This window comes from Perca fluviatilis, chromosome 7 (genome assembly GCF_010015445.1).
Source record: "Perca fluviatilis chromosome 7, GENO_Pfluv_1.0, whole genome shotgun sequence".
Classification (NCBI taxonomy): Eukaryota; Metazoa; Chordata; class Actinopteri; order Perciformes; family Percidae; genus Perca; species Perca fluviatilis.
In genome coordinates, this window is record NC_053118.1 from 30,351,155 (window position 1) to 30,362,693 (window position 11,539).

At 37.5% G+C, this 11,539-nt stretch overlaps 1 protein-coding gene across 1 annotated transcript; it reads left to right on the plus strand.

Moving 5' to 3' along the window:
* Positions 1 to 340: 340 nt before the first annotated feature.
* On the plus strand, positions 341 to 9,434 carry LOC120562443 (cysteine-rich venom protein). Its single transcript, XM_039806156.1, has 9 exons — positions 341 to 366; positions 1,672 to 1,723; positions 2,114 to 2,177; positions 3,189 to 3,292; positions 4,086 to 4,176; positions 6,236 to 6,378; positions 7,870 to 7,958; positions 8,112 to 8,194; positions 8,319 to 9,434. Exons 1-9 carry the CDS (start codon positions 341 to 343, stop codon positions 8,453 to 8,455), a joined length of 789 nt encoding a protein of 262 aa, XP_039662090.1. The 3' UTR covers positions 8,456 to 9,434.
* Positions 9,435 to 11,539: the final 2,105 nt, after the last annotated feature.

An 11,539-nucleotide genomic window follows, 5' to 3' on the forward strand; every position in this document is an offset into this window, starting at 1 on the left:
ACACAGACCGAATTTGAAGTCCATCTGATGAAATCTCTAGGAGGAGTTCGTTAAAGTATAGCACCTTGACTTTTAGGCCTACTTCCTGTTGCCGCCAGGGGGTGCTATGACTTTGAGCCTGTAGATGTCGTCAGGGTTGGAAACGCACAAAATGGCCGCCACAGCCACAGCCATACCCTATGACGAAAAGTTTTTCTTTTAATAACTTTTCATCTTTAACATCTTAAGATGCCAGAGACCAAATTTGAAGGTGATCAGATGAAATCTCTAAGAGGAGTTCGTTAAAGTACGACATGTGGAAATGGTCAAAATCACACTAATTTTGAACTTTCAATTCAAAATGGCGGACTTCCTGTTGGGTCTAGGGTATGTTTCCAATGCCGTGTTTTGTACATCTTGACATGCTTCATATGTGTACCAAGTTTCTTGAGTATATACGTTAAACATACTGCAGGGGCTACATTTTTTAAGTTTTGTAGGGGGCGCTAGCGAGCCATTTTTGTGCGCCTATTCTCGAAACCCTTTTCACCAGAATTGATGTGACCGCCAATTTTGGTGAAGTTTTGAGTATGATAAGCCCCTCAAAAAGGCAATTCATTTGCCAGACAAAGGAATAATAATTCCTTCAGTTTCAATAGGGCCTTCGCCGCTGTCAGCGCTCGGGCCCTAACAAGACGATTCCACGAGTAAGCATACTCCAAATAGCCGGCTCAAGTAGAACTTGTTTTTGACCACTAAGCCTGTTTGACTCCTGCTGTCCATTGTACTGTATGACAAATGACACAGTAATGCGTTTAGCAAACAGACGATAGCAGCATAATGCTTATTGTGCATTAAGACACATAATCAAGAGTCAACAGAGAGGAGTGTGAACATGCAAGCATGCACTAGGAAATAAAAACCAAAATATTTATTCAGAGGAAAGCTATGTTTAATGCTTCCTCAGTCAAAATATTCATTGTGTTGGATCAGTCATATTTTTTAAATAACCTTTTCCAACGTAAGCAACAAGTCCTACGTTTCATTTTTTGATTATATAACCTTTAAGACATATATATTATATTTCACCTCCGAGCTTGTGCTGCTATTTCAAAAACAATATTTCTGCATCTTTTAGCAAACAGGCAACAGCCACACACACAGACCTGCTACACTGGTTGTTCACAATGATACACATCACGAAAAAAATAAATACAAATGTATACAATTTATCAAACATTCAGCTGTCCCATCCTGTTCTCCATTGTCCTGGTCAGAATGACCTTTCTGATATGCTGCATTTTGTGCCAAACAATGGGTGTGTCTTCAGTCCACATGAGCTATATGACTTCAATCCATTTACATACAGGACCACACGGATGTCTTTTGTAATCTGTCAATGCTCCTTTTCTTTTCTTTTATTTACCTTTACCTCATGTGCTTATCCATTCTATGCTGTGTAAACTTGAGCCAATGTATCAGAAAGTCACTACACCCTTGGGCTTAACAATTCCTTGTTTACTCTCTGTCAGTTGCAATCTTTAAAGAAAAAGCCTCTTCAGTTCTGCATGATTGACTTGTTTTTGTCCAGTATCCATTGTGTAAAGCCTTGCATATTGCTGCATCATTAGCGGCCACAGGGGGATGCCAGACTATATCTAAGCGTTAGCAACTGAGCTGAGTCTATAAAAGGAGGGAGAGGAAAGCGCCAACTCACTTCCACCTCCTCACGACCCTGCAGCAGGTATATGCCTCTTATTTCAGATGTTTTTCTTAACATATTTTCAGCATTATTTATTTTTAAATCTTTTGATGATACGAAAAGGTTCGTTTCAGAAAATGATCAAGCACTATCAGAACCCATGTCACTTGAACAGCAACATGTTCTTTATGTAAACTTTATTTTTCTGTTTATTGCTTTTTTCTCTTTATGTCTTTTATCTGTTTGATCCACATTCAAATTCAAACGGAGAGATCAATTCAAATAAAAATCAGAACGCAATTATTCTAATAATAAAGCTGAACAATATGCAAGAACAACATGAAACAAATGTCTTAGTAAGTCTTTTTCAGTAGTCTTCCTTTTGTTTTAACCTTTCCTGTGAATAGTGAATGCATCTTCCTTTTTGTCCAGAAAAATGTTTGCATTCCTGATTTGCGCCTTGACTCTGCAGCAAGTGCACTCTGCCTGCGTTGTGGTGAGTAGAATGTTACCAAGTTTTTTAATGTTATAAGTTAATACAATATTTTATTTTGATTACAGGCTAGAAGGTACATTTACTTAAGTACAGTACTTGAGTACAGTTTTAATGTACCAATACTCCATTGGAGTATTTTGATTTTGTAAGACTTTAGTAAATTTTGGGCAGACATATTATTGGTTGCTTAACTGAGTAATTTGCAGAATAAGGTTTTGCATGCAAACTAAATGGTGAGCAAATCAAACTTGATCCATTGCTGGAGTCTAATCTAGGTCTGGCCAATTTGAACTTCTTCTAATATGTTTGTTATATTATGTAAAATGATTTATTACTGATTTAATCTGTTTGTCTGTCTGTAACTGATGTGTATTGTCCTTAAACGGTCTCTCTTGAGAACGAGACCCTGTGTCTCATTGAGATCACCTGTATAAATAAAGGTTAAATACATTTTTTTTTAAATCCCAATTCATGTATTTTCAGGGTTCAAATGAACTGACTAATGTTTTTTGTAGGGTTAATTAAGACAGCACCAGAATTGTGTATTCACAATATTTAAAAAAATAAATACCACTATATAATTTCCTATACCAGTGTGTAACACTGTGAAAGAACCTTCTAAAAAGGTTAAGGATTTGACTATTTCTTACTTTCCTGATACCTTTAAATTTCTTCTTCTTTTCAAATGTACCTTTCTGCATGTCATGGTGTGCCCACAGCAAGGTAAGCACAACCTTTACTGCATCGGGTTTGTTTAACTTTACATAGGGATTTTAATTTTCCAGCATCAAGACCCTGCCAATAAGTCCCCCAGTAAGATTATGGGATTTGGTACAATCCTCTCTGTGTGTTCTTTTGTTATGCCAAGCCATTTCAGAGTAATTAAACCAGGATATGTTAGTGATTCATATCATAGATATTCAGCCACCAGAGTAAATATCACTCTGTATTTTATCTTTAATATGTTGTTTACCCAATGGGTTTAAGTGTGTGTGTTTCTGTGTGTGCCAGCAGACATTTGCACAGAAAACACAGAGGTTCAGAATGAGATTGTTGACCAACACAATGCCTTCAGGAGAGCGGTTCAGCCTACTGCTTCTGACATGCTGATAATGGTCAGTCCTGCTTTCTACTCCCACAATAAAAGGCTCCGATAATATTTGCTAATATTTCCCAGCATTTGTTATCCCTCGCTTATGGAAAGAAAAAGAAAAAAACAATAAAGGCGACAGTTTTCTGTACTACGCCTGCAAATCATAAAAGTCTTTTGAAAATCAGGGTTGTATAGTTTGATGATTAAGAGCTGACTCAACTTTAATTGTTCTGATGCAGTGAACTCCCCCTGATAGTTACAGGTCAAAACCATTTACTGTTTACAGTACAAAGACGTTACAAATGATGTATGAATGCTATTTGAAATGTGAAAATACATTTTGACTGTGGTCTAACATAGATAAATGTTACTCTAAAATGTCATTTTATGTTTAATACAGTTGAGTAATGTCAACATCTTCTATTTAAAGCAGGAAGCCAAGCCCAACTACTACAATTTCATTGTACAAAGTTGAAAATCTATCAGTCAACAAGAGTAAAGATGTTTTATTTCCTGACCAAAAAAATTGGATGGCAGGAAGTGTAAGGTTTCTGCACAAAAGAATAAAAAAAAAAAAAGGAAAAAACGTGTGTTTACTTGGAACTCAATTTTGGCTTTGGGCTGTATAAGAAAAGCACGCCAGCGGGTCTCAAAGGGGGAAGCACCCGTCAATCACAACCTTTTATTATCAGGGTTAGAGTGGAACATATTTTTTTTTCAAATAACAAATGATCCCATTTTCAAAACCAATATTTTGTGCAAGAAAGGATCGTTTTCCTACATTGTGGTTGTGGGTGTTTTTTTTTTTTTTACAGAGCTATAGTGAGGAGGTAGCAGTCAGTGCTCAGGCCTGGGTTGACAAATGTATTTTGGCTCATGGAGAACCCAGCACCCACATGCTCAATGGTATATTTTTTCTTCCTTTATTCTTTCTCTTTCTTATTATCCTTTTTAACTTGCTCCACATGTTGATCCACCTTAAAGACCTCATATTATGCCAATTTTCAAGTTCATAATTGTATCTAGAGGTTGTACCAGAATAGGTTTACATGGTTTAATTTTCAAAAATCCCCATATTTATGTCGTACTGCACATTGCTGCCGCTCCTCTTTTCACCCTGTGTGTTGAGCGCTCCGTTTTAGCTACAGAGTGAGACATCTCACTTCTGTTCCATCTTTGTTGGGAGTCGCATAGCCTTTACTCTGTAAAGACTACTAGCCAGTCAGAAGCAGAGTAGGGCGAGCCCTGACAAGCAAGCTAGTGTGATCCAAAACAAACCCGCGAGTCTGATCCCAAAACACAGGCAGAACAACCCGAACCAGTTTTGCTGGAGCAAGATGTTTCAGAGTGGTAAATTATTTAAATGTTAGAAACTAGTCTTTCATACGTAACGTTTTAATTCTGCAATGTCTCCTGGACATGGCGATACAACTATCTGAACTCTTCGGGCTTCTGCTCTAACTGGTTTGAGGGCGTGCCACACTAGCAGCTGGGCGAGCATTATAACATGTGTTAGGCTACAGAGTGACGCGAAATGACACGCGTTTGTCACGGAAGTAAAGGCTGGACTACAATAGAGCTGTTTGGAGCAGTTTGTGAACAGTGTTTTCTGTGGGAGATGGTAACTCCCTTTAGCAGAGATGGCAAAAGTACTCACTTCCCGTACTCAAGTAGAAGTACAGATACTTGTGTTAAAAAATACTCTGGTAAAAATAGAAGTACTGATTTAACTTCTTTACTCAAGTAAAAGTAACAAAGTACAGGCTTGGAAATTTACTTAAAGTATAAAATTAAAAGTAGCCTTGCAAAGCTATCTGGACCACACAAATGTTACTAGAGTGCAAGCTGAGAAACTTCAATGGACATGGAAAAAAGGCTCTTTATATGCCATTGGCATTTTAAATGGATGTCTGCCAATAGGCCTAAAACATCAAATATATGATTATTGTGACAGAGACTGGGACTCCATGTTAATAAGATTCTGACTGAGTAGCAATACATGAACTCAGTTGTGATTCTGTGAGAATTCACAAATCCAGTTTCTCTTTTTTAATCTTCCACTTAACATTGGCACAATTTGCAGCACATTGGCCAGGAGTCATTCTTGATGCTTAAACATCTCTCTCAGATAAGGCCAAGGATGATTGGGAATGTCTTGCTGCGTGTCTGCTGCATCTCTGGGATCTCCGTTTTCTTCATTTTCAATCATGTAACCGTCCATACTACTATGTGCTAACGTTACCGCCATCAAGCCGCAATGATTTGCCGTGAATGAATGCCGCCGAATCTGTCGAGTCGTCTTTCTTTTTTCATTCAATTAGATTGAATTCGGTATTGATGACGCAAAAAATAATAACAGTAAGTCCACTGAAATGATTTGAAACTAAAGTAACGAGCCAATTTTGTAAAATGTAAGGAGTAGAAAGTACCGATATTTGTGTTAGAAATGTAAGGAGTAAAAGTAAAAAGTCAGCACAAAAATAAATAGTAAAGTAAAGTAAAAATATTTGAAAAATCTACTTGAGTACAGTAACGAAGTATTTGTACTTCGTTACTTTGTTACTTCCCATCTCTGCCCTTTGGGGTGGGCTTTGGGCTTTTTTCACTTTGTGAACCTATAGCATGCACAAAAAAGATATACCGTATAACACAATAAAGGAAAGGGAAAAGGCCAAAAAGCATAATATGAGCACTTTAAATAATACCTCAGATGTGCATTCAGTGTAAAGGTTCCCTGTGAACCGACCTTATCAGAGTCACAGTGAACATTATCTTATCTGCGGTCTCGATACCTTCTTTTATTAACAAATAGAGTAGGAAATGTTATCATTAAGGAGATTATAATCAACAGTTTTTTTAACGAACCCTGTTTTATCTAAATAACTTCTGGGACATGAAAATAAAACTGTGTGTTTGCAGGCACCCATTAATCAGTGCTGCCATGTGTTTCTCACCCAACGAGCAGGGTATGAATTGGGGTCAAATCTGTTCTATTCATCCTCACCTTACCCGTGGACGGAAGTCATTAAAGCCTGGCACAGTGAGGTGTCAAGCTACCTGTATCCCAAAGGCTCCACCAACGGCCAATCTATTGGTCACTACACACAGGTAACACTTGGCTGTTGCCCAGGTAACAGTAATGTGTTGACAAAGATAATTGTGGAAAACAAAGTAGCAACGGCGGCAATAACGACAGGTCATGTTTCTGCTTTATTAATGGATGGTTACTTTTAATTAAAGCATCTATAATCAATATTTTTATATAAAAAAAAAATGAATCAAATGTAATGCAGTAGTGGCTCTGCAGTTCCCTTCAGCTCTATGGAGCGTTTTAGTGTCTTTCAGCACACCGTTACGTTTTTTTTCAACCCACAACTTTACCGTTTCGGTTTACTCTCACTGATCTCATGAGGTGCATCTCATAACCCTTAAATTGCCTCCTTGACTCCTCTGCTTGCGTTCCTTCGTAGCGTCTTAGTCCCTCCCCCCGAGGAGGTATGGGAGAGACGAGAGGAAATCATGGGAGGAGATTGGAATCGAGGAAATGTGCTTTTAGAGGGATGAGAGGTCTTTTCCTCTGAAGCGTCACATGAATTTGCAGCTGTATGGGCAGAGTTAGCAGCTCTTTCAGCTGCACGGCTTCCGGGAAGGCTGCTCTCGTGTATCCTCGCTCATGGCTCCTCGGTGATCCCTCCTCAATGCGCTCGCTCCTCGGGGCAGAAATAAGAGCCTTGAGACGGCCTTCACCGAGGAGGGACAAAACAACTTCCGGTTCAGCCGAGGACCGAGGAGTCGAGGAGCTATCAAATAAGGGTGATGAGATGCACCTATAGCCTCATTTTCAACCATATCAGGCAAAGAAGAGCATTTAGCAGTTAAAGAGAGAGAATGACCTCAGGAGTTGGTAGAGCCCAAACACAGAGTTAACCCTTGTGTTGTCTTTCTGTTGACCATGAACTTGTTGTCCTTTCAGGTCAAAATTTATTTTTTGTCGAATTTTTTCGATGTTTTTGTCGCCTTTTTCTGTGCTTTTGACACTTTTTAAAAACATTTTTGTCATTTATTTTAACGCTTTTTTATGTTAAAGTTTAGTCAGGACACTGTTTTGATACCAGTTAAAAACTTTTTTTTAAATGCTATTAAATTGAATAAAACACCCAAAATGCAATGAAAGTAATCATTAATTTGACATGCATCCATGTTATTTTTGGGCAATTTCGGTTGAAATTAACCCATATTTCTGATATAAAAAACATTGAAAAAGGGTCAAATTTGAAGGGTTAAAAAAAGATTGAATATTGGACTTTGAAACACAACTCTGAATAATGTTTCTCAGTATTGGCTGGATGTGTAAATAAGAAACTGTTTGCTAACAAGTTAGGCCAATAGATTAAGGACCAATATGCATGGCATATGAGAGACTGTTTCTGTGGATTCCAGCTTTCAAAGAGCCTGTTTTTCTTTTCTGTTTTCCTAAATATAAATTTTATGGTAAATTGTCTGTACAAAATCACCAATCCTGCTTTTACCAATGGATTCATATCCTCCATCAATTTTTACACTTTCACAATGACTTTTTGTTGTTGTTGTTGTTGTCAGGTGGTGTGGAACAGCTCCTACAGAGTTGGCTGTGGAATGACATTGTGCCCGAACAACATCTATTTCTACGGCTGCAATTATTATCGAGCGTATGTGACCCTAATTCACCCTCCATACCCATAAAACCCCTGACATTGTTTCGCATGCAAAGCTTAACAGTGGTAGAAAGAAACAAATTATGAAACTGTCTATGTATTTAATGAGAGGTTAGTTGAGAATCAAGTTTCTGATTTGTTTTACAGAGGAAACTTCAAGGGATGGCCACCTTATAAGGCTGGACCCCCATGTGCTTCCTGCCCCAATGACTGTGAAGACAAACTCTGCAGTAAGTAACAGATATTATGACAATTACACACGGTTCTTTGTATGGCAATATATATTACAAGGAATATTGTCTACTGAGGGCAAAAAAAAGATTATGAGCTAACCGCTTCATTGTTTCATTTCAGCCAACCCCTGTCCTTACATAAACAAATACATCAACTGTCCTACCTTGAGCGTCACGACTGGATGCGGCAATAAGCTGGTGAATGACTGGTGTCCTGCTTCATGCAACTGCACCAATCAAATCATTCCTATAGCCTAAACACAAGCCATTGAGTCTGCAAATTGTACTCAATCTACACATTTACATCTTTGTTGGTTCTCTGTCTAAGCTACTTTAACTGTAATCAATTTCCTGAAAGCTTATAATAATATACTCATGACGTAACCAAAGAACATATTTCTGAAAATATTGTGGTTTAGCACTGGTTGCCTTAAATTAAAGGGATGTTTTGGGAGTGTTTTAAATTATGTATCGCTAACCAAACCCCCTTGGGACACTTCGTCAGAGTTTTGTGAAATAGTCCCAGTGTTGCATGCACATCATGTTGGATTTCACTCAACCTGCAGGGCCATGCATGATGCCATATGGGGATATCTCCCACTCCGCGTTATGAATTGCAAGAAATGTGTCAGCACAAGCAAGAAATCCACCCAAGCTAAAGATAATATAAACCACAAATATGAATTCTACACAATCATACAAAAAAGACTACATTGGATATCAAGTGGTGTATGCTGTTTGTGTTATGGTTGATAAGAGTTAAACATCTCATGGCTTATGCTACAACTAAAGTAATGAGATGTTTAACTCTTATCAACCATAACACAATTACAACATACACCAGCATATATATATATATATATATATATATATATAGAGGAAAATAGCGTCCCTCTACCACACGTCCCCTTGTGATGCCACAATATATGTATGTATGTACACACATATATATATATATAGGAGCCATGTATATTACGTTTGTTTATGGTTTATAGTTTTCACCTATTACGTAACGTAGGATGTCATGGGGGTTGGTCTCCCAATCAGTCTATTTATACACCTGGACACCTGCATTGCGGAGGCTAGAGAGAGAGGGTGAGCTGGGGTTTTTGCATTTTCTGTTGATCGCAAGTTTTCCACATTTAGGTTTACCTTTTTGCAGTATTTTCAGACAACTGGATTTTGTTTATTAATGTTTTTTTCCCACTTTCAAATGAACAATAAATCCTCGAAAGCATATATCGGAGTGGATCTGAATTATTCAAACGGCGCGTCATACAGGTGATTGTTCCCTGACTCAGCCTCTCGGCGGCTTATTGAGGTTACAAAGAAGTCGCTACAATATATGTATATATATATGTATATATATGTGTGTATATAATATATATATATATATATATATATATATATATATATATAAACATATAAGTCAATTTAGTACAATGTTAACACTCAATTTCAACTGTCAGCTAGATCTTCTACATTGAAGGTTAAAAACAGTTAGTCAATTGATTCTGATTATTGTTAGACATTCCAATACCCAATACGACTGCAATCTATAAATGTTTGCACATTCAAACTCCAGCAAATAGGCCTGAGTACACACACACCATGTCCCATCTTAAATATGATCACAAGGTAGACCTAAGATAAGAGATTTTTGATCAAGAAGACTTCTTAAACTCATAATCATTCCTTTAACGTCATCTTAAATTAGCAAGATGGTTTGTCCTTCCTGCTTGGATGAAGTACAATTTGACAATACAATGTATACCTTTTTTTTTTTTGATACTCTGTGATATTGGCTATATCTATCTAGAAACATAACTTGCTATCATCATATCTGACATTAATGATGCATAAATGTAAGTAGGGTAAATGTAATTACAGCATTGATGACTTTATCAGCTGTCAAGACTGCAATGTGTATTTCTTTGAATCTCACCTTGAATAAATGAGCAGCTATGCCATGTCATTGTGTCACAAACTATAGACCAACTCTACATCAGTGGTTCCAAGCCTGAGGGTGAGACCCCCACAAGGGGTTGCGCAATAAATCTGAGTTGCAAGATAGACTCTCTTGCCTTTTTTATAGAGAATAATTGGATACTTTAACCTCTTCAGGCCTCTAAAATAAAATACAGAAAACTCTTTAGTTGATGTTTTTAAGTTCACAGCCAGGAGATATGCAACGGGCAACAAGGGGGCTCAATTAGACATTGCTTGTTTTAAGGATACACAGGTCAAAAAGGCTGGAAGCCACTGGCCTAGATTTTAAAATGCGGCTCAAAAGAGAAATTTTGACTAGCAGTGCATTGTTAGAAGAATAAATACAGAGGGTAATAAGGAAATCTGCACTGCACAATAACCAAAAAGTCAATAACCCTTGTAAACCAGCAGAGGGCTCTGTTGTACAACTCACCACACCTCCTGCTATTGGATCCCAGTGTTTAGTTTATCTGCCTTCATCTGAACCAGTGGCCTATGAATAACATGCATTAAATCATGTAGGCTATCAACAATGTTATGCCTCATCACTCACACTGTCTCTTATAGGCCTACAAGAGGCTACAGTTTCAGGGTATATGAACTACATGTAAGATGTGTGTTTTACCATGTTTGACTAATATTTTAAAGCTCTTGTTAATCTCCACGAATGAATGACTTGTGATGATTCTGTTTGGTTAATGTGCATGTTTCACAAGAGGCTGTTATTCAGTGAAGGTTATTTCTTCACCATTGAGATGTGTCCATCATAATGCACTGTCCACATAAAGAGGAAGACCTGACACAATGTGACTGAAACAAAGAAAAAAAAAGTCATGTGAGCCTTTCTGGCAGATAATGGCCGACCTTAAGAGATGCCATAGCTTATGAATAAAGCTGACATGAACAGCAACAATATTAATGATACAGAAAAGAAGATATATTCCCTTTATTTAGTCGGGTCTAGTGGTTTAAAACTGCAATGACCACCCTGATTTAGACCCAGTGAGGTCGACATTTTAACCTATAATACAGGCTTTTAGTATAATTGTTCTTTTTTCTCTGTTTAATAGCGCTTGGAAAAAAAATCTTCTTTTCTGTGATCAGCTTTCTATATCTTCAAAAGCACCTTAAGTTTCCTGGACTCAATATGTCAAAGTGACTATAAGCAGTTGGTCTCTTTTAATATGAATCACTTCTTTCGTCTACAATCAAAATAGGCTACTAATAGCCTACAGAATAAAACAGAAATACAGAAGACATATCGAGTGATCAAATTGAAACACGTATTTGTGGGTCTATTTGCTTTGCGGAACAGTAAAAGGGGGCGTTTCTTGCTTCTCGGTGAAAAAAAAT

What these genes read in the sequence shown, in the direction of transcription:
- LOC120562443 (XM_039806156.1), top strand. Translation starts at nt 341, where the DNA reads ATGGCGGACTTCCTGTTGGGTCTAGG. An exon ending in TGCACTCTGCCTGCGTTGTG is followed by an intron (nt 2,178 to 3,188) that starts GTGAGTAGAATG and finishes TGTGTGTGCCAG; the next exon opens with CAGACATTTGCACAGAAAAC. An exon ending in GGCTGCAATTATTATCGAGC is followed by an intron (nt 7,959 to 8,111) that starts GTATGTGACCCT and finishes TTTGTTTTACAG; the next exon opens with AGGAAACTTCAAGGGATGGC.